At 42.7% G+C, this 27,500-nt stretch overlaps 3 protein-coding genes across 9 annotated transcripts in view; 2 read left to right on the forward strand and 1 right to left on the reverse strand.

The window, feature by feature from the left end:
* LOC135092182 (uncharacterized) overlaps positions 1-5,913 on the forward strand; it is a 14,979-nt gene extending 9,066 nt beyond the window's left edge. For all 7 annotated transcript variants that reach the window (XM_063990466.1, XM_063990469.1, XM_063990468.1 and 4 more), the window contains 2 exons: positions 1,098-1,336; positions 1,893-5,913. In XM_063990466.1, coding sequence (XP_063846536.1) covers positions 1,098-1,336; positions 1,893-2,849 — 1,196 coding nt within the window. In that variant the 3' untranslated portion in view covers positions 2,850-5,913. The remainder of the gene's footprint in view (positions 1-1,097; positions 1,337-1,892) is intronic.
* The window catches only part of LOC135092185 (MTOR-associated protein MEAK7-like), a 45,463-nt gene extending 31,066 nt beyond the window's left edge, over positions 1-14,397 (reverse strand). Inside the window, exon 1 of the mRNA XM_063990475.1 lies at positions 13,914-14,397. The gene's annotated coding sequence lies outside the window, so the exon portion shown is untranslated. The remainder of the gene's footprint in view (positions 1-13,913) is intronic.
* Positions 14,398-24,278: 9,881 nt separating this feature from the next.
* The window catches only part of LOC135092186 (rhodopsin, GQ-coupled-like), a 95,564-nt gene continuing 92,342 nt past the window's right edge, over positions 24,279-27,500 (forward strand). Inside the window, exon 1 of the mRNA XM_063990481.1 lies at positions 24,279-24,549. The gene's annotated coding sequence lies outside the window, so the exon portion shown is untranslated. The remainder of the gene's footprint in view (positions 24,550-27,500) is intronic.

Here is a 27,500-nt window from a genome sequence, read left to right on the forward strand (position 1 = left end):
GTGGAAGTAAAGTGTCTGCCTACTTCATGGCCAAGCTGGATGAATACTACAGCTGTGTGTTAAAAAGGCAACTTGACCCATTCACTGCTATTGGTATATCTTTCGATAATCACCAACCACTCTAGGACATTTCTTCTTCTTCTACAGCCACCTCCAAGCAGTATACTGGCTAGAAATTGCAAAATCTGTTCCTTTCCATCCCTTTCTTTCTTGGAGTTGTTTGTAAAGATTTCATACATTACTTTTTGTGTTGTGAATTGTTGCATATCACAATGAAAGGGTTAAAGAGGTGAAGTGAGACCTCTACTTTTATTCCATCAGTGAGACAAGGCATGAGGTCTGTCACATCATGTACCTACACTTTGTCCCACTTGTCTTTCTTTACATGTTCACCACATTCAAAATAGTGCACTGCTTAATTAAGGGAAACTGATATAGTGAGAATAATCTTGGAATATTTTCTCTCGATAATGAGTTCTGGAGAAATCTGTCTAGCCTTTTTTTTTTTTTTTTTTTTTTTTTTTTTTTTTTTTTTTTTTAATTGTAATGGAAATAATAAATGAACAGTAGCACACTTAACCATCACAAAGAGCTGCAGATTCTTTAATGGCACTACAACCATCTCTAAGAAAAATACCACGCACACGCACACACACATAAAATGCCCCTAAAGGCGCCACGCACAGACCGGTACAGACTCAGTGCGATTCCCACCATGGTGCGAGCCATCAATCAGTAGTCCCTTCTAGATTAGATTTACCTTTAGGATTAATGTTAAGTATTTCCCCACCCTCTCTGTACATTTTCAGTTTGTTAACTGCCTAAATAATAAACCGTTTATTATTATTATTATTATTATTATTATTATTATTATTATTATTATTATTATTATTATTATTATTATTATTATTATTTATAAAAAAACAAATAAATAAATTAAAAATAAAAATAACCATATCCACTATTCTGCATTTAAGCCAATCTAAAATAATAAATCTAGAAAAGAGTCAATTTTATTCTATACTTATGCAAAAAAAAAAAAAAGAGGCAGTAGATTGGCCTTGTCACTTGTATTCAAAAGGTTCACCACCTGACAGCTCCCTGGGACTCTGAGATGACCCACTTCTTCATCAATGAGTACCGCAATGTTAGTGGAATGGTGACCAAGAAGCGCGATGCCTTCCTGCACATCTCAGACAAAATGAACCAGAAGGGGTATGATGTGACACCCTACACTGTGGAGAAGAAGTGGCACAACCTGATCAAAGCGTACAAAAACGTCCTCTACCGAGCCATCCGTAAGGGTGACGAGAAGATCAGCTGGGAGTACTTTGAGGTGAGCTACTTGCTTGACTGCCTCAGGCCTCAGATCACTTCATCTCATTTGTTCCTGTTACTAAAATCCTTTGCTCTAATTAATGATGTATAATGAAAGATCTACAGACTAAGACCTGCATCCTTTAATGTTTCTCTCTCTCTCTCTCTCTCTCTCTCTCTCTCTCTCTCTCTCTCTCTCTCTCTCTCTCTCTCTCTCTCTCTCTCTCTCTCTCTCTCTCATAAGAATGATTTTTAAAGGTCAGAGATGATTCATTGGGTTCTCATTGGTGTTTTTCTTCCCATTTGATTCAGGATTCTAGTTAAGCTATTACCATCATAAGAATTATGAAATCAGCTTTGAAAACTCCATTAACTTTCATAACAGTTTGTTAAAAGTAGTTGAGATAATGTTTGAAAATACGTGTGTGTGTGTGTGTGTGTAAGTTTGTTAAAAGTAGTTTAGATATGTTTGAGAATGTGTGCGTGTGTGTGTGTGTGTGGTGTGTGTGTGTGTTGTCTCAGTATAGTATTGCACAACAGAGTAGATCTCAGGTCTGACATGTGTTGTGTTGCAGGAAATGGATGATATCATCAAGAACAGCACCCCTTCCTTGCCGGCCCCAGGGAACCTGAAGCGACTAGCCATGTCCCGCAAGGTGAGCCCCAATCCTGTGGCCTCCCCAGCCTCAGGACCCGAGACCATATCAGTGACCCCAGACTTCCTACCCAGCCCCCCCTCCCCCGACGTCACCACCCCCAAGACTCTGCCTGCCTCCTCCCCTTCAGTAGCGGAGGGTCCCAGTGCTGCCCCGTGTGCCCCATACAGCTTTCCTGCCGGCTCCTCGTCCACAAGGTCTCCCCCCGGCCACCTGGCAACCAGCCCCATTTCCTACGTGGTGAACCCCTCCCATCCTTCACTTCCACCATCCGAAGCTCAACACTCCACTAGTCATCTGCTTCCCCTGGACACCACCTCCCAGCTCCACCCTCCACACTACACCCAGCACCACTTCCTGCCTCCCATTGCCACCACCCCCACCATGCACTCCCAGCCACCCACCATCCTCAACACCCCCACCGTACCGCCGCCACTGCCACCACCTGTTTCATCACTGGACCCCCAGAGTACAACAGCAGTGTCCCTCGGTTCTGAAAACTATGTCACCTACACCCAGCCAGGAGATGCCCCAGCCCCCACACAGGTAAGCATAGCCTCGGAACAGCCTGCAGCAGACCCACAAGGTACAAATACTGCCAGGGACGACGAGGAGGTGCCCAAAAAGAAGACCCTCCTCTCAGCCAGCAAGAGGAAGAAATGGAGGCAGAGGAAAGCTAAGCTCTTCTACGGCCGGTTCCGTCGCCCTGACTGGGAGCTGCTGGTGGCCCAGAGGGAGATGAACATGCAGCTCAGGTCACTCAACTCAAACATCCGCAACATTGGCCACACTCTCAATGAGAACATCCTGGGCCTCAAGCGTGCTGTGGAGCGTATGGTGTCCATCATGCTGCAGAACAAGGCCGCCTCCAGCTGAATCTCTGTTTGGTGTAATTTTTCTCGTTTGGTTCCAACAGTAGATGTCGGGCTCATCATGTTGTGTGTGCGTGTGTGTATGTGTGTATGTGTGTGTGTGTGTGTCTGTGTGGATGTCTCCAGCCAGCCATTATTTGATTTACTTTGATTCCCATCAGTCCCTTGGGTGGGAAGGTCTGGCCAGCACTGGAAGGATTAGTGGGGAAAGCAGCGTGGATTCGTCCTTTGTCGTCCAGGAGGTGCCCTGCCTAGCACCTCATTTCCCAGCAAGATCAGACTCTTCTTGAATTCAGATTATCATATTTGTTGGTTATAGTAAAATTGTAGTCACCAACCTGACACAGACACCAACACATGCCAATAGTACAATGTAGCTTACACACTTCCCAATACAAGCCATCTTTCACGTCCTCTGCTCCCCTGCCATGTTTCAGCAAGAAGCTGCTGAAATGACAGTGTGTGCTTCTGATTATTCTCTTTCATCTTCTGTGTCACATAAAGTCTTGGTGAACTGTGTGATCCTTCATCTGTATAAGCTGTGTGATACAGTGCAACCAAAGGGAAGGAATTGTGATGAGCTAGAAGATATGGAAGCTCTTCAGCAGTGAGAAGCATAATCGTTAACTGCTTCCTTTACTAATGGAAAGTTTGTGATTGAATCTGTGTATATTCTCCTACAAATTACTTATTAGAGATGTGACATTGCCTGAAAAGTTAAGTGATGAAGCATTACTTTAGACATTTTACAGTAAGAGGAAGTTTCAAGACAAAATATTTAGATAATCTTCCCTTAGGAGGATTATAAACTATGACAGTGTGAAAAGATTAACTATTTGTGCAAAATTTACGTACCTGCAAGATCTCATCGAAGTCAAAGCATGCATGAAAAAGACAAAAGTGACAAAATAACAAGACCTTCTGTGCCATTGTATGGTGACAATCTTGTGTTAAACCAAGCCAAGCCACCAGTGATGTTCAGCCTCAGTCCAGTCAGCTTCCCACCACAGCACTACAGAAACAAGCTCACTCCAGCCCTGGCAGGACACTTGTTGCTGCTGGGTGAACAAATGAACAAGGAGTGTGGGGAGCTGAGAAACCCCCCACCTGTCCCGTCCAATCTGGGAATGAAGTCCTGGTACTCTCATGAGGGTATTGATCCCTAAGGCAGAGGCACCTGTCGGTGGTGGTAATAGTGGAGGTAGTGTAGGTTGTATGACCTGATACTGGGGTGTGTGTGTGTGTGTGTGTGTGTGTGTGTGTGTGTGTGTGTGTGTGTGTGTGTGTGTGTGTGTGTGTGTGTAAGATGGAAAGTGAAGTGCCATGGTGAGATGACATCACAAAGTGAGAATAGAGGTGTAATTTATCAATATGAGGATGATCTTTCTTGAAGATAACTGTCCGGTGAAGTGTGTGTGTGTGTGTGTGTGTGTGTGTGTGTGTGTGTGTGTGTGTGTGTGTGTGTGTGTGTGTGTGTGTGTGTCATTGGTTCTTAGCAGTCCAGTATTAGAGGCGCAGCTTCACCACCAGAAGGAGACTGTGATAGCAGCAAATGGGACGTGGCTGCCAATACTCCCAAGGTGTGGAAGGGACTTTCTGTTTTGGGAACCTGTGTTTTGAAACTGTTTGGTGCTGAACCTGACACTAGTGTTAATACTCATTAGACACGATACAGAAACAGTCCAGTTGCCCGCCCACAACGGAGATACAGTGATATGATGTACGCTCCACTTGTCAGACTAGAATGCCCCCTATTGTGAGACTACTTGACAGACTTCCTCTTCCCTACCAGTTTGTTTGCAGCCGTAGGACAGAGATATACGTATTCAGTTCCTTTGATCCCGAGGATGGCACATTCTCGGTATAGTGTCTCTATGTATTTGGAAACCTTCCTGTATAGTGTTGAGGTGCCATAGACTGTTCGTGTTACTGTAGTTTAGCCATTTTTCACTTTTGAGATGCAAGACTTGTATGATAATGTAGCCCGGAGGTGTGCCAGGGTTACTGCACTGTTTTAACGTTTCGTAGCACAGAATTTTTTGGATCCGATGTGGTGCTGTGTGACGTTGGTTATGCGTTGTACAGAAAAATCAAATCACTTTTCATAATAATTCTCTACACGTCCCCCAAAAGGTCCAATGTTCCAATGTAGTGTTGCCACTCCCTTGCTCCCCATAAAAGATGACCACCACCCATGAACCACTGCCGCTGGACCCCAGAGAGATACCGAGTGTTTTGTGTCTAGTGTCTGAGTTGTGTGTTGCCAGTGCAAGGTTGTGTTGCGGCATCAAGGCCCCACGCCAAACAATACTGTGTGCATTATGTGTTCCGGTAATGTTTGTGTCATTTTGAATACTGTTCAGACGAGAAAAATCCATCCAGAAGCTCAAATCTTTACTCCCAAACAATGAGACTTGCTTCAAAAGGGGGATTTTTATGCAGGAAAGTGCACAGATAGATGTTGAAGACAGAGGTGTGGGATGTGCTACTGATCCCTTGGACTCTACGTTTTTCATGTCAATGTGATGTCAAGCAAATTCCTTTTTCACATCTGTTAATTTTTTTCTTTTCTCTCTCACTCTCTCTCCTGTATGTTAGGATTACGTGGAGAGCAATAAAAAGACGACCCGGGAGGGAGGTGGTGGAGAGAGGTTAGGGCATTAGTCGCTCTCGTCCCATAGCAAGTTATTTCTCAGACTGCGCACTTGGATTTAAGTTTTTACTCCCTCTGTTACATACTTTAATAATACAGGGCTTTATATTTATAGTTTTTATTGATGGCTAGTGAAGACATCATATTTTCTCTTTGATATCATAGCCAGACTTTTACTTAGTTGTACTGACTCATTGCCTCAGCCTGTGAAAAAAAGTTACAAAAATACAAACAACGCTTTCTCTTGTCAATGCTTGAGTTGCTGGCGAGGACTCTGCTTGTCTTTGCCGAGGAGCCGCATATTTTTATTATGCAAATAAATTATATAAGCTTTAATTATGAATAATGGTGTAAAATGTGAGAAGGATGTCATTCTGAACTTGTATTTTTTTGTATAATAGGATGAAAAAATTTATGAGGTATTTAATTATATTCCTGACTGATGATGATGATGATGACTGATTGAGGTGGTGGTGGTGGTGGTGGTGATGACTAGTAATTGATTATGATGGTGATTGTAGCTGATGGTAATAATAATAATAATGATGACTGGTGACTAGTTTTGAAGGTAATGATAGTGGTGATGATGGTGTTAATGATGGCTGATGACTGGTTCTGAAGATTATGATAATGGTGGTGTGGGGGGTGATGATGGTGGTATTAATGATTACTGGTGATTAATTTTAAAGATAATGATAGTGCTGGTAGTGGGGGTGATGATGGTATTAATAATGACTGGTTTCGAATATACAAGTAATAGTGATGATGGTGATAGTGACTGGGATATTGGTAGTGGTTGGGATATTGGTAGTGGTGATGACCGGTGGCAGGAGTGGTGAAAAGTGTTGGTGTTGGTGACAAGCTTATCGATACTTGGGAGGAAAACCCTTAAAAGCAGTACCTCTTTTTTTTTTTTCTTTTTTTTTTTTTCTTCCTACCAAAATATATTCATATCAAGACGAGGGGAAGTGAAATTTGCCGAGTTAATGAGTTAATGAACATGGGTAATTCTCTCTCTCTCTCTCTCTCTCTCTCTCTCTCTCTGCTCCAAAACACGTAAAGGGAAAAGGCAAGCATGGTATTCGATCCTTTATTTAACGGAATTAAGGCCACCTGCAGGAGACAGCCGTGCCTGGGCGTGGAATGAGAGCAGTGGTGAGTGGAGGGCGGCTCGCTGGAGAAAACTGGGATGGTATGCAAACTTTTTTGCGAGTCAATATGTGTGACCCACAAAGGATGTTTATTCTATTTCCTGACCTATGCTAACCCTTTCCTAGACCTTTGTATAAACTTATCCTCTAGTATTTGATTATTATTTCTGACTTCAATTTGGGGACTGGGATTCAAGTGGGCCCTTTTTTTTCAAATTTTTGTTGCCCCTGACCGGTGTCCCTCTTACTTAAATAAATAAACAAATAAAAATAAATAAATAATGACAATGACTAGTTAACATGAGCCTTTAATATTAGGAGAACTTACGCATGGCCTGACCTATGCTAATCTTTCTTGACCTTTGTATTATCTAATGACGTACAATAACCTGAATTAATCTAAAATCTAAATAGAGCCCCACATATTCAATATTAGAAAACGTAAGTATGTATTAGTTATTCTATCTCATTCTGTCCTGTACTATCATTTCTTTTCCTAAACGAATTTTTATTTAACATGACCTAATTTTACCTGAACTAATTTTAAAAAAGTTATTTTCTTTAATAACACCATGTAACACGATTTTTGTCTTTAACAAGCAAGTGTTATTTTCCAACTTTTTCATTGCAAAACAATAGAAAATGTCCATTATTTGTCAAACTTTGCTTTTGTGGCTTTTAGAATGTACTTTTGTCCCAAAATAGCAAAATTTCACCATTTTTCCAGATGGTGTCACAGAGAACTTTGCTCTTATCTTCATGAATTAACCACATATGTAACCGAATGCATCTGGAGAATGATTGCAGCCTCTTGATGCCATTTCACCTCTTATGATGTGTCTCCTCGGGCAGCCAAAGCAGAACTGACTGGTGGTTTGCAAGCCTCTACTTTTATATTGTCAAGCAGTACTCTAGAATATTCTTAATCTTTCTAGAATGTGTTCCAGAATGTTCTCAATATTTCTAAAATATTCCTGAACCTACTTTAGAATAATCTGAATCATTCTAGAAAATTTTTGATACTTCTACATATTTCTACTGTATTCTAGAAAATTCTAGAATATTCTGGAAGTGTTTATATTGAATAGAATCTTCTAAAATGTTCTATAAACTTCTAAAAGTGTCAGGTAGAACATTCTGGAAGATTCGAGATTTCTGACATGTATGCGAATTCTTCTAAATATGAAAAATTTCTTGCTAGATCTGGTCAGTTCAAGAATGATCTTATTAAAATTAAAAATCCTCAGAACACTTTATATTCTTTATTTCATTGTTTTAATTTATTTGCAACATTTCAAAAGCAATTAGATAAGCAACTGAGATTTTGCAAAGATCTTTACCTGACATGAAAACCAATGGTAACCCACACTATAATGAAATAAGGCAAAAATGTAAATGCATTGTTCTAACTACAAAAGCAAAGTTTTAGGATCAAAATAACTTTTTCTCTTTTGTTTGGATGGAAATAACAGAAAAATTATGGTTTGGGACCAAGGACATAACAAAAGTGAAATTTTGTTACCTAGTGGTATATTTAAAGAAATATATACTAAAGTTATTACTATATCTTAGCCATTTTATTGTATGTCACATTTACAGCCAACAGATGGCGCTGAAAGCACGACTCGCTTCATACTTCCTTATTTCACTGGTAAAACTAAAAGTAACCCAAATCGAATGTAAAGTTAGCACTGTTTCACCTTGAAACTAATACAGTGTAATGAAACTTAATCATTCTCACCCACAAATAGAGTCCGTGGTAAAATAAATATTATTATACTTCTTTTATCATGTCTTCTGGACAGAGGTGGCTCCACGAGGGATGAGGGGTGGAGGGCGAGTGATATTGCTCACACAATGTTCCTTGCCAAGTTGTCATTTCCTAAGTGGTTTGGACAGTAAAAAATGGACAATGCCAATATTTCGTTGAAGAAAATGCCATCAGAAATATGTCATCTTTACATCAATGGTTATTTTTAACAAGAATCTGAAACAATGTGATATAAATTACTGCCTCAAATATTTCAGCTTATCGCAATACCAAAACAAACGAAACGTCAGTATTTAGTGGGTCACGCTTTGATACAAGAGTTCCGGATGGTCGAACTTCAACACAGACTGTCTCGATTTGGTCAAAGTTTGCTTCCCTCTCCGTCAGTCACACCCCTGCAGTCCCCCCTGACTCCCGCGGTATTGGCACGGTCACACTGAAACCCGCTGGAAATGCCTCATTTTGTTCATCTTATTTCGACTAACCGGAAACCTGACAGGAATACCGCTTAGACGGTGCCCAGATTACCTAAACGTACCCTACATAGGTTTACTGTCTGCTGTCTGTCTGTTTCAAGCCACAAGAGCAAAGCATAACTTCAGTTTCAGTACACACTATCAAAACTGCTTACTCGTCAGGTTCTAACAGACTCATTTAGAAGAAAGTGGCGAATGAAAACACTCATATCGTTCCGTTTTCAAGTTACTGGTACAGAAGTCTGTTTTATTTATCTATTTATTTGTTTATTTTCGATAACACTGACGTGAGAATTAGTTCATATTTCCTTTTATTTGATTTTAATTTTATTTATTTATTTATATTTTTTTGCTATTGTATTTTGTAGCTATTTATTTTCTTATCTATTTATTTTGTTCAATCATATACTATACACTTTATATATGTACACGTGGCTGCCTTCACACACGCTTCATTCACACGGGGTACTAGTCTGTCTGCAGGTGCGTATAGTGCAGCTTACACCATGCTCAGGACAGTATTCGCTCCACCACGTGACTCCACCTCCTCTGCAAGCGTGGCAATTAGTCCCCATCACCTCGACTCTGAACTGAACCAACGAACCCACGACTCACCTCACCAACAAACCACTTAACACCCCATCTGAATTATACAACTAGAACACCAAATGTCAAAAAGAGAAGATTTTCGTATAGAGTGGCAGGTCAATGGAACAGAGTGGTAAATTCCCATACGGAGCGGTAGATTATCATATAGTGGGTAGATTCTCAGTGGCAGATTCTTGAATACTAGTAGGTAGATTGTCATATAGACCAATATATTTTCAGTGATAGTTTCTTAAAATAGAGTGGTAGATGAACGGAATAAACGCAGTAATCACGTTATTTGGGCTGAGTCATTAAGGAGATTTAAGATTAGACAAACATAGGGATGGAGATGATGGGTGAAAACAGGTAGACATGTTTCATACAGGGACTGCCACGTGTAGGCCTGATGGCTTCTTGCAGCTTCCCTTGTTTTCTGATGCTTTTATGTAAATGACCGTCACCCTCACTAATGAACAATACCAAGGTTACTAAACATGCCCAGGCAGGCTTCTCGATTCATAACATCTCCCTTTTGGTCTCTGATACAAGTCTAATACAGTCCATGCAGCATAATTAATTAATCAATCAATCAATCCAATCAATCTCTCTCTCTCTCTCTCTCTCTCTCTCTCTCTCTCTCTCTCTCTCTCTCTCTCTCTCTAAGTCTAACTAGCTTTACGGACGCACACACGCACGCACCCCCCCCCACACACACACACTCCAATTAACAATTAAGTAAGAATCTGTAAAAAAAAAAAAATAAATAAATAAATAAGCATACAAAAAGAAAGATGCGGGAACATAGTTTTCCTGACAAAACAATCAGCCAATGGCACGTACTGACTGACAAAGTGTGTGTGTGCAAGGAACATTCACAGCTTTCAAGATAAATATGACAAATTAACATTAAAAGACGGAACATTATGAGCTTGACTCAGTCCTGTTAAAATATAATTAGGTAAGAACACACACACACACACACACACACACACACACACACACACACACACACACACACACACACAATCAGTATTTTTAATCATCCATCCTTTTTTCTGGTAAACTCTGGAATGCCCTCCCTGTTTCCGTATTTCCTCCTTATGACCTGAACTCTTTCAACAGGAAGGTTTCAAAACACTTACTCTCCTATTCTGGATGACCCCCTCCCCCCCTTTTTTTGGCGGAGGGGGGATTGGCACTCTCAATGTTCTTTTTTTTTTTTTCGAACTTATTGTTGCCCTTGACCAGTGCCCCTTACACACACACACACACACACACACACACACACACACACACACACACACACACAACCATCTCGTGTCCCCACCCACCGTTACCAAACCACCTAATTTAACTTCAATTTACGATTAAAATTCAACACTTGGAGAGCTGGAGGCAATTCGGGGAACTTAATGAACGCTTCTCCGCACACCTGCACTGTAAGCTGACCTTGGCTGATATATATAGGTAAGTGCATCCTTCTGTCCCGGATCAAATAAGAGTAAATAAAAACCTTTCCCAAATAAACACACTTCGGTACATTATCCACATTAAAGTCTAATAATAAATAACCCTGTCCTCCATTCACGCAAACTGAAAATGAATATGCAAAATAATAATTTCAAAGATACACTCATAAAAACGCATACACATTTCATACGTAAAAAAAAAATAATAATAATTTCAAAAGATACATCATAAAAACGCATGCACAGATTTCAAATAAATAAAAAAAAAAAATGCACTATTTATTTATTTATTTTTTTTTCAGCCCGGCAAGTAGATAACACATTCGATATTTACAGGAAAGAAAAGTAAACAAACAACTTCCCCATCCATGAATGTGTCCTAGTTAACCATTACGAAAGGCGTTTAAAGAACATAAGAACACAAGGGAAGCTGCAAGAAGCCACCAGCCCTACACGTGACAGTCCCTGTATGAAACATGGCTGCCCATTTCCACCTGTCATCCCCATCCATCAATTTGTTTAATCATCTTTTAAAGCTCCCTAATGACTCGCAACTAACAACCTGATTACCGAGTCCGTCCATTCATCCATTACTATTTAAGAACCAGTTCCTTTCTATCTTTCTTGAACCTAAACTATTCAAGTATGAACCCATTATTTTTTGCTCTATCCTGATTACTGATTCTGAGAATTTTGTTATAACTCCTATGCCACTTAAAGACTTCTATATCGCTTCAATAAATAAACCTGGTTAGGTTTTCTATAGATACGAAAACAAGAAAACTAATAAATTCTTTTCTCTATATGGACAAACGTATTACGTTTAAGAAAAAAATACATAAAGTAATACAGAAAATACTATATTTACAAAAATGTACGTAAATTAATGCTTTACAATGATTACAAAGGTGCACCTAAACACACAAATGTATTCCTGGTGTACACCACGAGAATATAAGGTGATCTAGGGTGCACGTGTCCTTAGCACCACGCTGAGGGATTAGTGTGAAGTGTGTTGAGTGCACGTAGTGTGCTGGTGAGGCTCGTGTTGGTAATCCAGTGTTCTAACACTTTTCATCAACACCCAATTTGATTTTCTTTTTATATATATGTAGGAGGGGCAGCGACCAAAGGCAACAAAATTAGAAGAGAGAGAGAGAGAGAGAGAGAGAGAGAGAGAGGGGGGGGGAGGGCCGAGGTACCAGTCCCAACAGTCCGAAAGAGTATAAACGACCTTCACGAGGCGACCCTGTACTAGAGAAGCATAGGATATCCGCATCCGTGGAACATTCGCATAGTTTTAACATCCGCATCCGCAGTTCTGATAAATTAATCATCCACATCCACATTTGAAGAAATTCACATCCGCATCCGCACCACATAGAGAATGTGGCGGATACATTTTATACATTACAGACTGCAGAGTTCAGAGCTTGCTAAATTGAAGAAAAATTAATTAATGCATGTTCACTAAATTATCTACTAAAATTACACCTTTAATTAATTTCCTTTGAAATTTACACACCCTGATGTGTCAAGAGTTTTGTGGAAAGGCAGGAGGAGGGAGAGAATTTTACACAGTGACTACGGATGTATGTATCATGTAACTATGTAAAAGTATATATGTGTGTACTGTGTAATAGTACTGTATACATATGTTCACTATATGTAATACTGCACAAGTAATTATAAAGAGCAGCTGCTTGACTGGCAGAGAGAGAGAGAGAGATATTCGTCTGGTGGTCATCCAGCCATCCGTTCCCCTACGGAAAGAGCTCAGAGCTCATAGTCTCATAGTGACCGATCCTTGGATAGGACAGACTGACACACCACACACCGGGACAGCGAGGTCACAACCCCTCGAGATGCATCCCGTACCTACTTGCTGTTAAGAGAACAAGGGCTACACATTAAGAAGCTCGCTGCCCATTTGCCCCGCCTCTCCCAGGATTCGAACCCGGGCCTTCATGGTTGTGAGCCGAGCGTGCTAACCACTACACTACGCGGTGTGTGTGTGTGTGTGTGTGTGTGTGTGTGTGTGTAAAGAACATATACATACATGCATTATACATGTCTGTGTATGAAGACCCTACTCCGTCTTAAAGTTTGCAAGAAAGATTTCAGTGCTTCGTCCTTAACTTCATGCAAAATTAAAACTGAAAAATATGAACTGGCAGCGCTGAGCACTTCTCGCAGCGTCCGGCCATCTGGCAATAATTGGTGCTATTTAGTGATTTTATACCAAAAATCCTGAACACCTCCGCATCCACATCCGTGAGGATGTCATACTTTGATATCCGCATCCGCTATTTGGTAGAAACTGATATTCGCATACACTATTTGGTAGAAACTGATATCCGCATCCGCAAAATATGTATATATGACCTTCACACACTCATCCACATCCGCGGACCTCTGAAGTCTGGCATATGACACATCTTTACCCTACAAGTCCATTCTGTTCTCTCTCTCTCTCTCTCTCTCTCTCTCTCTCTCTCTCTCTCTCTCTCTCACACACAGTATTACATTTCACTTGCTGTTTATATGGCGACCCAATGAACAAGAAATTGCGACCCAGTACAGGCTCCCCACCATTACCCTGAAGCACCCTGCTGCCTCTCACCGCCCGCCAGGACTGCTAGCAAAGGCCACAGATGGCAGTCGAGTTCTCATGAGTGTTCTTCCAATTGATGATAGACAATTCTCTTAAACTATCTTCTACATTATGAAAATACGTATATCTGCAGGGTTGGACCTCCTCTCTATTCATTAAAAACACATTGCAACGTGATAGAGTACTTACTATAGAACATGTCTGTGATGTTTTCAATTTGAGGAAGGCTTTTATAAGGCCGTAGTAATTAAATTAATAGCGCGCCGCCTCCAGCAACTTCCACTAGATGCCTGAATCTTGGAGAACACGGGTCTTAGTCATACAGTGACGTGGCATTAGTACGTACCTGCTTCTGTCGCTTTAATGTCGCGCGGTTAACGTGGCGGTGGAAATATGCAGGAGTGTTTTAGGCTTGTATTCAGAAACACTGCTCTTTCACCACGACTATTTTCCAAGATCAGAGATGCTTAGCTGGATTCTCAACAATGTTTCTCCTATTAATAATGTAGAAATCTTGCTGAACTGTCACTAGAACCGTGAAAACAGCCTTGCAATCCGTGTCACTTCAACTACATCCTTTTCAAAGTAGTGGAGGCGTGGACAAAAGTGTATGAGAGTTCCTTCACAAGTCGGCAGCGGTGCGCCCCGCGTCCCGCCACACGGCACTCCCAACACACTGTACTGGCGTGGCATTCTCAAGTGGCCACACACTGAACTCAGTAAACGAGTCTGAGGCGCCGCAAATATGCAGGAGTTCTTTCCCAGATTAAGCGTGGCGAGTCTCGTATTCCACCACACACGCACACTGAATCTTCAGCGTACTGTTGCACAGGGGGTCCAATGGCTACTGAGTTCATTCCGAGGGTTCATTCACTCGTGTGTGGCGGGAGGGTTGGTATGCCTGTGTTTGGCTGATTCGGAATGTTCAAACCACTATGATAATGTTTCGGAACGTCGAGAAGTGAGCCCTAAAGCCTCGTATACACGGGACAAGCAGAAAGGCAAGGCAGGCGAGCAAGTTACTTGCTACATGTTACTTAACGCGCATAAACATATTCTTGACGAGGAACACTGTGCAAGTCAAGTAAGTGGCAAGTTACCAGGCAAGGCACGTGAATAAGCCAGCAGTTTTATTTTGAGGGAATTTGCTTCATGTACGCACACCGAGGCAAGCTGCTTTTCACTGACTTGGCCAGTGTAAATATGCATTTGTTAGCTTTCCTCTCCATTTCAGTCGCATGGCAGTGTTGAGTAGGCAACACACGTTTTGTTCATAGTAAATTGTGGCGTTGCATAGTTTCAGACATGCCTGCAAGGTGGAGTGAGGAACTCGCCTGCAAGTTTGTGATGTTTAAGGAGCAAGAGCGATACTGAAGACCGATGTTCATTCCTTCGTTGTATCCAGTCTCTCTTCCATATCCGCTTATCTTTTTTCAGCCTCACCTCATGTATTTCTAATAGTTCACCACACAACAGATTCGGCACCTTAGCAATCACAGTCTGAGGGATCCATTATCATGTGGACGGACGGAAGTGTGCTCGTCAAACGTACAGTATTAACGAACTGTAGTTCTTCCAGTTACTTGCTTACTTGTGAACAATACTTGCCATCACTATTTGCCGTTGAAAAATGAGAGCAGACAACTTGCACACTTGACTTGCCTCTCTACTTGCCCCCTGTAAACGAGGCTTAAGGAAATCATTGTTGGCTAGCAGCATCAGGCTTACCAACATGTGATACTCTGATGACCAAGACACTAACATTTCCGTAAAATTTGCATACTGGTCCAAAATATTACACGCAAATTGTACACTAAACCTTTTGGAGATGCAGTGTACACCTAAATAAACTTTGACACAATACACCAGACAGCTATTCTCTCAACTACACGCAGAATTCAACAAGGGAATAAAACTAGGTCGTCTATCTTCACGCGTGCTTTTGTGTAACTTTTCTCCGCCAGATGGCAGTGACTTCATGCGATATTCAGCCGCTAGATGGCAACACCAACCACTCAGTTCACAAGCCTGTCACCAGAGAGCACAACAGCCACCATATCAGTTCCAAAGCTTGATGATACAGGGCAGCATTCCTTACTATAATGACACCCTTTAACAGTGGAGAGAGAGAGAGAGAGAGAGAGAGAGAGAGAGAGAGAGAGAGAGAGAGAGAGAGAGAGAGAGAGGCTGTGCTGCTCGTATTAAGGGATCAGAAAGAAAACGGCGTAGACAGGAACGGGAGTCAATCGCGGGAACGTGTTAAAAGACACAATTGAATGACCTTTTGACCTTTACCACGCGGATCACGTGACTCCTTTTCCTGACCTTCAAAGCACGGGGGGATTTGCGTCAGTATCAATATTTTTTTTTTTTTCTCATGGTTTGAAATGTGTTTATTTACATTTGCGCGTCATTATCTGTGTTTGTATGGAGTATGTAGGAAATTTTATTTATCTATTTATTTATTTTTTTTATTAGTGAAGGTCAATGCACCTGAAACATCTGCTAAGTCTCTCTCTCTCTCTCTCTCTCTCTCTCTCTCTCTCTCTCTCTCTCTCTCTCTCTCTCTCTCTCTCTCTCTCTCTCTCTCTCTCTCTCTCTCTCTCTCCAAAACAGGTTGAAATCCTAAAGTAATAACGATGAACGTAGTAGATTCAAAGAGTTAAGACATAAAGCAAAGAGGTTGATGTAACACAGCCGAACTACACGCTGCAAGCCAAAATAAGACGAAACCAAAGGGAATTTTATAGTTTTATCAAAAAAGAGTGATTACCTCAACTATTGGACCAATTATAGACGAAAATGGAGATTTCTCTAGCGACAAGGAGGAAATTAGAAGGATTCTCAACACTTTCTTTGCATCAGTTTTTACAGCAGAAGACCTCATTGACATCCCTACGGTGCCAGCAGCTCAATTAAATAACAGCAATGCCCTCAGTAGTACCATCATAACAGAAAGTGACATATCAAAATGCATCGATAAACTTAAAGCAAGTCACCCGGTCCTGACACGATCTCACCCCGCATCTTAAAAGAAGCGAAATCCAAATTAATTAAATCTCTGACTTTATTGATCAGTAAATCCCTGCAGTCCGGTACAATGCCTGATGAATGGAAGCTCGCTAACGTAACTCCGATTTAAAAAAAAAAAAGGTAGTAAATCTTTACCATGCAATTACCGGCCAGTTAGCTTAACCTCAGTCGTATGCGAAATGCCTAACACACTTATAGGAGACAAACTTGTTAATCATTTAGTGGAAAATAAACTACTTAATTATACTCAACATAGTTTCCGAACGGCTTGACGAACCTTCTAGACTTCTTGTATGATATTCTGAACCAGTATGACAAAAGTAGAGCAGTAGGCATAATATACCTCGATTTTCAAAAGGCCTTCGACAAAGTCCCCCACAAAATCACACGGTATCCAAGGCGACGTGTTGAGATGGGTAGAAAACTTTCTAAACAACCGCAAGCAAAGAGTAGTAATAAATGGAAAAGCATACAACTGGACTAACGTAAGCAGCGGGGTGCCACAGGGATCAGTCTTAGGACCTGTTCCCTTCCTTGTTTATATAAACGACATAGATTAGGGTGTTACCAGTATAATATCGAAGTTTGCTGATGATACCAAAATAGCGAATTCCGCAGTCTCTAACGAACAAGTGCTAGAAATGCAGAATAATCTAGATAATCTGTCAGAGTGGGGCCAAACCTGCCAAATGAGTTTTAATGCAGATAAGTGTAAAGTGCTTCACATAGGGTATAGAAACAAAAAAAAAAAATATATATTTCAAATGGTACCCAACTTAAAAGTGTTGACAGCGAAATTGATTTAAGAGTAACGATATCGAATAGCTCAAAACGTAGCCAGCAATATTCAGAAGTCGTCAAGAAAGCGAATAAAATAATTGGTTTAATTGGCAGATCTTTTGAATATAAATCTAAGGACAATCCTCACTTTGTGTAGCTCTTTAGTCCGTCCCCTTTTGGAATATTGTGTTCAAGCATGGTGCCCCTACTGCCACAAAGACATCGATAAATTATAACGAGTTCAGCGTAGAGCAACAAAAATTACACCAAGTCTAAGACACAAATCATACGAAGAGCGTCTTAAAGAACTAAAGCTATTCCCATTAACACAAAGAAGACTAAGAGGCGACTTAATACAGGTGTTTAAAATCATCAAAGGCATTGATAACATGAACTGCAGTAAATATTTAATAATATATATATATATATATATATATATATATATATATATATATATATATATATATATATATATATATATATATATATATATATATTTTTTTTTTTTTTTTTTTTTTTTTTTTTTTCAAATTACGCGCGAGGAAACAGTTGCGAAATTGTTGTGAAATCCTTAAACTCTCATGAATTAAAAAATGATTTATTTCCACCGAGCAGTAAATCTATGGAGTGGGCTTCCTCAAGGCGTGATAGACACCAACACCGTACACACTTTTAAACGCCGTCTTGACAAACAAATAAATATTTTGCCTGCAATCCGCGGCTAACAGCGTTTGTTTGTTAGTGATTAACTTCCTTGCCTTCAGGAAGTGGGGGGCGCCTCATTTAATTTATTTTCTTCCTTTCCTATAAAATTTCCTTCGGGTTTTTCCTTCTCTAACCCCGCAAGGTATTTATTTCCGACCTGTTTTCCTGTATGGCTTGTGCCAGAGGGAGTGGAGGGTGGGGAGAGAGAGCCTTCTGCTTTGCTGTCCTTTTTTTCTACTATCACCTTAGTAGTCCTAGGTCAGGTCACCTCGTGAGGACCGCAAGGTCTGTTGTGGTCTCCCTCCCTCCCTCCTTTCTCCCCCTCACTCTCTCTCTCTCTCTCTCTCTCTCTCTCTCTCTCTCTCTCTCTCTCTCTCTCTCTCTCTCTCTCTCTCTCTCTCAATAATAGTTACTGCAAATTTTCGTTCAATCTCCCCACAGCTATTTCAATTCAAGATTCAACTGAGGGATTTTACAGAAGTTTAGCAGTGAAGAAGGAAAGGAGATGTACAGTCACGGGCAAGAGTCGAGTAACCTTCAGTACTCACTACCTCCATTGCTTCTTCCCTTCATCTTACGCCCTCTGATCTGCTGGCAATATTAGACCTGACACCTGATAAATGCTTGGCAGGTCAGAGAGTGTACCAGAGAGAAGGAAAACTAATCACACACGAAGGTAGTAGGATACAGTACGTTCATGCTTGATACAGTTAGACTTGACATAGAGAAAGGAAGGAATTGGTTCTGAAATAGAGTGATAAATGAATGAAATAGACTCAGTAGTCAGGTTGTTAGTGTTAAGTCATTGGTGAGCTTAATAAGTTGGATTAAAAAAAAAATAAGGAGTTGGTTCTTAAAATAGTGTGGTAGATGAATGGGACAGACTCAGTGATCAGATTGCTAGTGCTAAGTCAATGGAGAGCTTTAGAAGAAGATTAGATACATTTATGGATGAGGAAGATAGTGGAAATAGGTAGGTAGGTATGTTTCATGCTTTTATGCAGGAACTGCCCCGCGTTGGCCTGTTGGGTTCTTGCAGCTTCCCTAATTGGATCGTATTCTGAAACATTTCTGCGCCGCATCTCTATATTCAAAACGCTCTAGTTGAAATCAAACGGGTTTTCAGGGCACTATCTCTGTTTCAAGTGACAGATTAACAAGATATTTACATTATTAACAGGTGAAACACTCTTGGGTAAACCCGGCCTACTTATCCTTGACCTTTGACAATTATCGTGATAAGAGGGCAAAGTGTTTCTGAATAATGGTCTTACGCTCTTATGACTGCACAGATCTGTGAACTGTACATCTGAAAAACAAAAAAATCTCACCTGTGTAGCGATCCGTGACAGACTGATACAAGGGAGGTGAACATCCGCAGTTGTCAATAGTTCTGTATTGGAAAAAATGTTCTGCGTATATCTGTGCTACGTGTCCGGCCCTCGCACTGGATCCCGTTTTCTGTTGCCACTGACGGGTTGACTCATCAGAAACACTCGCTCAGAATTGTTTTGGCGAACTCATTTAGCATTTTGAAAACATGAGTGAGATCTCCGCTAAGCCTTCACGACAGAGAGAGAGAGAGGAGAGAGAGATGAGAGAGAGAGGAGAGGAGGAGAGAGAGAGAGAGAGAGAGAGAGAGAGAGAGAGAGAGAGAGAGAGAGAGAGAGAGAGAGAGAGAGAGAGAGAGAGTGTGTGTGTGTGTGTGTGTGTTCTTTAATCTTCCCTCCTGCTAAAAATTGTGTAACTTCATCATCGTCGTTTTGTCATTGTCATCATCGTCGGAGGAGAAGGAAGAAAAGGAGGACAAGAGGGAGGAGGAGGAGGAGGAGGAGGAGGAGGAGGAGGAGGAGGAGTAAGTGAAAATCCTGCAGGTGGGGATGAAGAATTATGTAGGACGCTGACGAGGCACTAATAAGGAGGACAAGGAGGAGGAGGACAAGGAGGAGGAGGAGAAGGAGGAGGAGGAGGAGGAGGAGGAAGTGAAAATCCTGCAGGGGACGCTGACGAGGCACTAATGAGGAGGAAACTAAAAACTAACTTTCTTTCCGAGGTGACTGACAGGACCGAAGACTTATGGTATTGGGAAAACTCTAACCTGCAATAAGAAATTCAGTGAAAAATAATACCTGAAAACTGGTGAACTATTTTGACAGCATAGAAAAAAAAAATTAAATCCTCAGGTAAGAAAAAAAAACACACACACACACACAAACACACATACACACGCACACAAACACATTTTGAAACACTTCTGCGCCTCACCTCCACTACATTCAAAAGACTGCAGATAAAATGACGCGGGTTTTTAAGGGCGTTCTTTACGATTCTAGCGACAGATTAACAAGATTTGGCATTGTTAATAGGAGAAACAGTCTTGAGAACACGGCTAATCATCTCTGTGGCCTTGGAAAATGGTCACAGGGAGAGCAGAGCGTTTCTGAATACCTCGCCTCGCCTCACTGTTTTGTCCTTCCCTACTTAATCTAGGGAACTTTACTGACTAGGTCCCTTTCTACTTAGCCTGAGCAGCATCCCTCACCCACCCACACACACCCATTCACACCTAACCACCCACACTCCACTCACACCTAACCACCCGCACGCACTCAAACCCCCTCACTCATACCTAGTTATTGTCACGATCGCTTACTTACTTACGATCGTACGATCCCGGTTATCTTTACAAGAAAGTGGACGTTACACTGGTCCCGGAAAGTTTTAAAGGTCTGGATTTTTAAAGGCTTCGAGTGCCTACCCGACCTATCCGAAATCGCCAGAATTATCTCTCACTCCACCTTTGCCTTGACACAGCACACCTGGAATCACCTCTAATACCAGATTAATGTTGTGGGAGTAGAAAACACGATTATTCTATGTTACAACCACATATATTAATACTACTAATAATTCACAAACAACATGAGGTAGTACACGTTACAACACCAGAACCCGTTTACACCTCCACCAGTCACAGAAATATTCCCCTCAACCGCAGGAATTTACTCAGACGCCATTACCGCGTCCCCAGACAATAATTCCCATATTTCACCTCCTCAAAGCCTCACAGGAGATTACCATCTTCACCAAAGATTACCCATAACACCATAACATCATCCCAAAAATCACCAATACACCACAACACCAGCTTCCAAGGTCAACACCACAACCTCCACCCACAAAACGGCTGCCAGTTTGACCTATGACCCCTTCGAACAGCGTCACCCGGCACAACTCAACAACCGAATTTCAGCGGACAAGAGCTCTTGGTACCACAAAAGACTCACTAACCTGATCCTGGATATCAAGGTTATACCGCTACACCACTAATACCTCCACAAACTCACTCCATCACCAATCCACACCAAGATTCTCCTCCCCTGAGAGCCGCCTTCCCTCCGATATACCTCACGACCTAAGGCGCTCTGCCTTCCCCTCCTTGGAATGTGCTGTTGCCCACTCAAGCTCCCCTCGTTTTCAACATATTTCCACCTCAATTTTACTTCCTCCCTTATACATACAAAGATATAGAGAACTTAAATTATGAAGAGAATAATACTACATGATATAAAATGAGTAAATAAGCCTTACACTACTTATAACAATAATAAGGATAATGCCCGAATGGCAGGTAACCGGAACACGGGGGACACTAAGAAAACGTGATCCCATTCAAGGTAAACTCGGCCAATAACATGACATTATCTACCAAAGCTTACGTAACCTTATCTATCCAAACCTAACCACCCACACCTCACTCCCACACTTAATCTAGCCTAACAAAGCACACCCATTCACACAGATAGAAAGACTGATAAATTTACTGACCCCAAGTTTGTCTCCATTATCATATACAACACAGATACAATAAACTACAAAATAAATATACAACACAGGGAAATACAAAATAATATATATCTAATGGTCCATGTGTATAGTAAATAAATTAAGTACAAATATCACACAAATTCTAACAAACAAACGAGTAACAACATTCATTTCCACGTAACATTTACATTTAGACATCACCCACACCTCACCTAACCTAACCTAACGTAACCTAACCTAACCTCACCTAACCTAACGTAACTTAACCTAACCTAACCTAACCTAACCTAACCTAACCTAACCTAACCTAACGTAACTTAACCTAACCTAACGTATTATAATCTAACGTAACCTAACCTAACGTAACCTAACCTAACCTCACCTAACCTAACCTAACGTAACTTAACCTAACCTAACCTAACGTAACTTAACCTAACCTAACCTAACGTAACTTAACCTAACCTAACGTAATATAACCTAACCTAACCTAACGTAACCTAACCTAACCTAACGTAACCTAACCTCACCTAACGTAACGTAACCTAACCTAACCTAACGTAACCTAACCTAACGTAACTTAACCTAACGTAACCTAACCTAACCTAACCTAACCTAACCAAACTTAACCTAACCTAACCTAAACGTAACCTAACCTAACCTAGCTCAAGGAAGCACACCCCACTCACACATACCCAGACATCTTTCCCACCTAACCTAACCTAACGAAGCACACTCAATCACACGTCTCCTACCTACACGCACACACACCCTGTCGTCTTATATAACCAATCACTCCCACTATATAAGCGTTAATGTATATGCGGCCAAAGTTCTAGCTTGGCAGAATTACGGCACACTCCATCATCATCATTACCGCCACCACTGCCACCCACGCACACACCCTCACCCACGCTGCTGCCTACTCCCACACTAGTGACTGGATAATCTGCTCCTACCGGGTTATGTCAGCTGTGGGGAAAGGGGCGTGACTCGTATTTTGTAGCATGTTGAAGCAGATGTTTCACCGACGCAAGTGTGGGAGGTGTGTGTGTGTGTGTGTGTGTGTGTGTGTGTGTATTGGCGGTCCCTCTGCTTATCAATGCCCTGTCTCATCTCTTTCTTCCGGTGGTATCAAATCTCTATCTCATCTGTACCTTTCGCCACTCCGTCAATGCCTCGCTCCCACCTTCCGCCAGTTCAAACGCTCCACTCCTACACCTTCCGCCCTTTCATTCCCCTTATCTCTATCTTTCATCCTCCACCTTCCACCCATCTCCACCCCCTCCACTTCCTTCAACTCTCTTCAGTGCCTCCATCTATCCATCTATCTTTACCCCCCTTCATCTGCACATCCCCGCTCCCTCCACTGCCTTCCATCCTCTTCAGTGTCCCCATCTATCCATCTATCCTTATCTATCCTCCTTCACCTTCTATTCATCTCAACCTCCTCTATTACCTTTCACCCTCTTCAGTGCCCTTATAAATCAGCTAACAACCTCACTGCACTTCATCAGCCTTCACCCTCTATTACTCCCTGTCCTCTATCAATGTCTTTACACTGTCTTCTATTCCTCTTCAATGCCTCCACTTCCACTCCACCCCGCGTCTCTCATCTCCTCTACCTTCTACCTCTTCTCGCTTCTTGTCCTGTCCTCCACATACATTTTTTGTTCCTCCACTTGTGTTCCTCAGTCCCCCTATTTTCATTTTCCGCTCCTCTGATCTCTATCTCATCATCACTTTAAGTCCACCTACATATTCGGGACCGTTTTATCCTTCACGCTTTGCTCCTCCCCTCCCCTCCGCCGTCCTCCCCCCAGCAGTCAAACATCACTCACCCTCATCTCTCCAACACTTGATTCCCTCCACGGGGGTAAAAGTGCCTCTCGGGGCGCTGCACTTCAACCCCCCACCACCACCGCCTGTGCAACGTGCTTTCTCTCTCTCTCTCGTCTCTCTCTCTCTCTCTCTCTCTCTCTCTCTCTCTCTCTCTCTCTCTCTCTCAGACACACATGGTGACTGCTGCCCGAAGCTAATTTTAAGAATATCACAATTTAGTAAACATCTTGGCATGGACAGTCCCCAGGTGGCTTCCCCCCTTCCCCCCCTTGGTCCCACGCTCATCTCTAACCCCCTCCCCCCATCCCCCATGCACCCCACCCCCACCACGCATCCCCATTCTGTTCTGCGACGACTCCGGAAAATTAAAAATGCCCCCCCCTTACTCTGCCCTCAAGTACAGTGCCACCGTGCCAGGAGTGCCGCGGGAGTCAGCGTCACAGTGCCACGGAGCCAGCGAGGGGTGAATTAGCTCCACGGCCGCGGTTCAGGTGGGCGCGGGCGGCGGGGCAACAGGGGATTGGACGGGGGTGCGGCTGGGGGCTAGATGAGTGGGGGGCTGGGCGGCCGAGAGGGGGCGGGGCTCCGGTGTGGCCGGCCGTCTGAGCTTCAGTCTGGCCTGGGTCGTGGCGGTGGAGGGTGACGCCCGCCAGCACCCGCGCCGCCCTTAACACAACCCACGGATTCTACCTGCGCCGCCGACCCTGGAGTGCAGCGTCGCCTCCCAAGCGCAGCGGGGTTCCAGGGGCGCCTCACCCGCCAGCCTAGCGCCCCAGGGAGCCACGCGGGGCGCCTTGGTGAGTACTTGGTGGTGTTGCTAGGATGAGGCGGCGGCGGTGCGGGGGTGTCGAACTGTGATCGGCAACAGTACGAGGGGAGCGAGGCCGAGGGAAAGAACCGCCGCGAAAGGGGAAGCTGTGAGGGGAATGACCTTTATGGGAGAGTGCGGGAACGAGTGAGTGAGTGAGGGGAAGCAGGAGATGGAATGAGAGGAATGAAGAGGAGTGACTGAGAACAGGGAAAGAGGTAGAAGGAATGAAGGGGATGAGGGGAAACTTCGCGAGGGGAATGAGGAGAACAAAATCACTTGAGGGGAGGTTGTGAAGAGGGAAGAGGGGCGACAGAAGGTTTGGGAAAGTAGAAGAGAGGTATGAGGGGGGAGTGAGGAGGAAGCAAGATGAAAAAGAGGGGAGTGTAAAGGGACAGAATGCAAGTGAGGGGAAAAAGAGACATGCTGAAGGAAACACACGAAATGGTGGAATGAAGAGAGAACAGTAAGAAAAGGGAAACAAGTGAGGGAATGAAAAGAAGCAAAATGGAGGTAGAGAGAGAGAGAGAGAGAGAGAGAGAGATGAGAGAGAGAGAGAGAGAGAGAGAGGAGAGAGAGAGAGAGAGAGAGAGTACTGTTGATGAAAGAGAAGGAAGAGAAGAGGGAAATATAAGTTAAACAGTGGAGAGGAAGAAAAGAAGAGGGAAGGAAGACGAAAAGGGGAAAGAAGAAGAGGGGAAACGTGTCAGAAGAGGATGAGGGGAGATGGAAGATAAGGGGACGTCAGGGACCGATAAGAGAGAGAGAGAGAGAGAGAGAGAGAGAGAGAGAGAGAGAGAGAGAGAGAGAGAGAGAGAGAGAGAGAGAGAGAGAGGTTAAGGACGAGGAGGAAATGATGATGAGAAGTGAGGGAGGGAGGGAGAGAGGGAGGGAGTGAGTGAGTGTGAGAGAGAAAGGACATCAATAGAGAGAGAGAGAGGAAAAGGACAGGGGAAACAAGGAGAGAGAGAGAGAGAGAGAGAGAGAGAGAGAGAGAGAGAGAGAGAGAGAGAGAGAGAGAGAGAGAGAGAGAGAGAGAGAGACAAAAAGCTGAGGGGAGGAAAGAGAAAAATGCGGCATGGAAGAATAAAGGAGAGGAAAAAGAGGGATGAAAGAGGGGAGAAGTATACCAAACAAGAATGAAAAAGAAGAAAAAGGGAGAAATTGTGATAAAAGTGGAATAAAAAACAATAGAAAAAAACATAAGGATAACAGATGGAAGAGAGAGAGAGAGAGAGAGAGAGAGAGAGAGAGAGAGAGAGAGAGAGAGAGAGAGAGAGAGAGAGAGAACGAAAAATAAAGGAAAATAAAGGGATAGAGAGAATCAGGAAGGGAGGAAAGTAGGAGGGAAAACAAAAAGAGTAAATGAGGGAAGGAAGGAGAAGAGGGGAGATAAGGAGAAGAAAAGAAGAATGGAGGAAAGGGGAATTAGAGAAAAAAAGTGACATAAAAGGAAAGAAAATAGAAATGGAAAGAGAGGAAAATAAAAGAAAGAAGGAAGAGGATGAGGGGAAATTAAGGGAATAAAAGAGTAGAAAATAGGAAGAAGGAAAGAGAAGATAGAAAAAAATAGAGGAAAAGAGAGGAAGGAATAGGAAAGAAGGAAGGGGAGAAGGGCAGTGAGGTGAAGGGAGATGAGGGGGAGTCAAAATAATGTGAGGGGAGTTAGATATTGTTTATGTCAATGCCTCATAGTGCCAGATGGGTATTTGTGTAGCACGTGTATTCTCTCTCCCCTCACTCTCTCCCCTCACTCCCTCCATCCCCTCACTCTCTCCTCTCACTCTCCTTACCTTTGTCACCCTCATTATCAGTTAATTTCTTCTTCTTCTTCCGTTATGGACAGTTATTTTCCTCTTTCCCCTCTTATTCCTTCTCTTCCTCTCTTTCCCTCTGATTCCATCTCTCCCTCTTTCCCTCTATCCTCTTTCTCTATCATCTCTTATTCCTTCTTTTCCACTGGTCTTTTCCTGTTCCTCTTTCCTCTCTTATTCATTCTCCTCTTCCTTTTTTTCCACTCTGATTCCTTCTCTCCCTCTTCCCCTCTATCTCTTCTCTCTATCACCTCGTATTCCTTCTTCTCCAGTGCTTTTTTTCCTCTTCCTCCTCCTCCTCTTTCTCTTCTTATTTCTTCTCCTCGTCTTCCCCTCTATTTTATCTTGTTTCTTCTTCTTCTTCTTCCTACTCCCCTCTTCTTACACTCAATCTCTCACTTCCTTAACTACTTCCCTCATCTTTTTCCCCCCTCTTTTTCCCCCTCATTTTCAAGTCTTTTCCTCTTACTGTCCTCTTTCATACCTCTCACTCGCTTCCCTTCACTCATTCCCCTCTCTCTCTCTCTCTCTCTCTCTCTCTCTCTCTCTCTCTCTCTCTCTCTCTCTCTCTCTCTCTCTCTCTCTCACTTTTCCTCAGTTTTTCCCCTCGTTAGCTTCCCTTCCCTCCTTCTTCCCCATTCATAATTTTCCTCTCCCTTCCCCTCACCTCTCCCCTCTCTTCTCCCCTATGCCCCTCTCCTCTTCTATCTCCTTCACCTACCCTCTTCACCCCCTTCCCCTCTCTCCCCTTGCCCACGTACAAGGTATAATCTTCCCCTCACGGCCAAAACACACACACACACACACACACACACACACACACACACACACACACACACACACACACACACACACTTGTTTTCATCGTTTGACAGTTCAGAGAGAGAGAGAGAGAGAGAGAGAGAGAGAGAGAGAGAGAGAGAGAGAGAGAGAGAGAGAGAGAGAGAGAGAGCATGAATAAGAAAAGGGAGAGAACAATCAATAGTATCCGCCTATGGAAGAGGGAGAGAGAGAGGGAGAGAGAGAGGGAGAGGGAGAGAGAGAGGGAGAGGGAGAGGGAGAGGGAGAGAGAGGGAGAGGGAGGGAGAGGGAGAGAGAGAGGGAGGAGAGTGAAGAGGGAGGAAGG

This window comes from Scylla paramamosain, chromosome 39, assembly GCF_035594125.1.
Source record: "Scylla paramamosain isolate STU-SP2022 chromosome 39, ASM3559412v1, whole genome shotgun sequence".
NCBI lineage: Eukaryota > Metazoa > Arthropoda > Malacostraca > Decapoda > Portunidae > Scylla > Scylla paramamosain.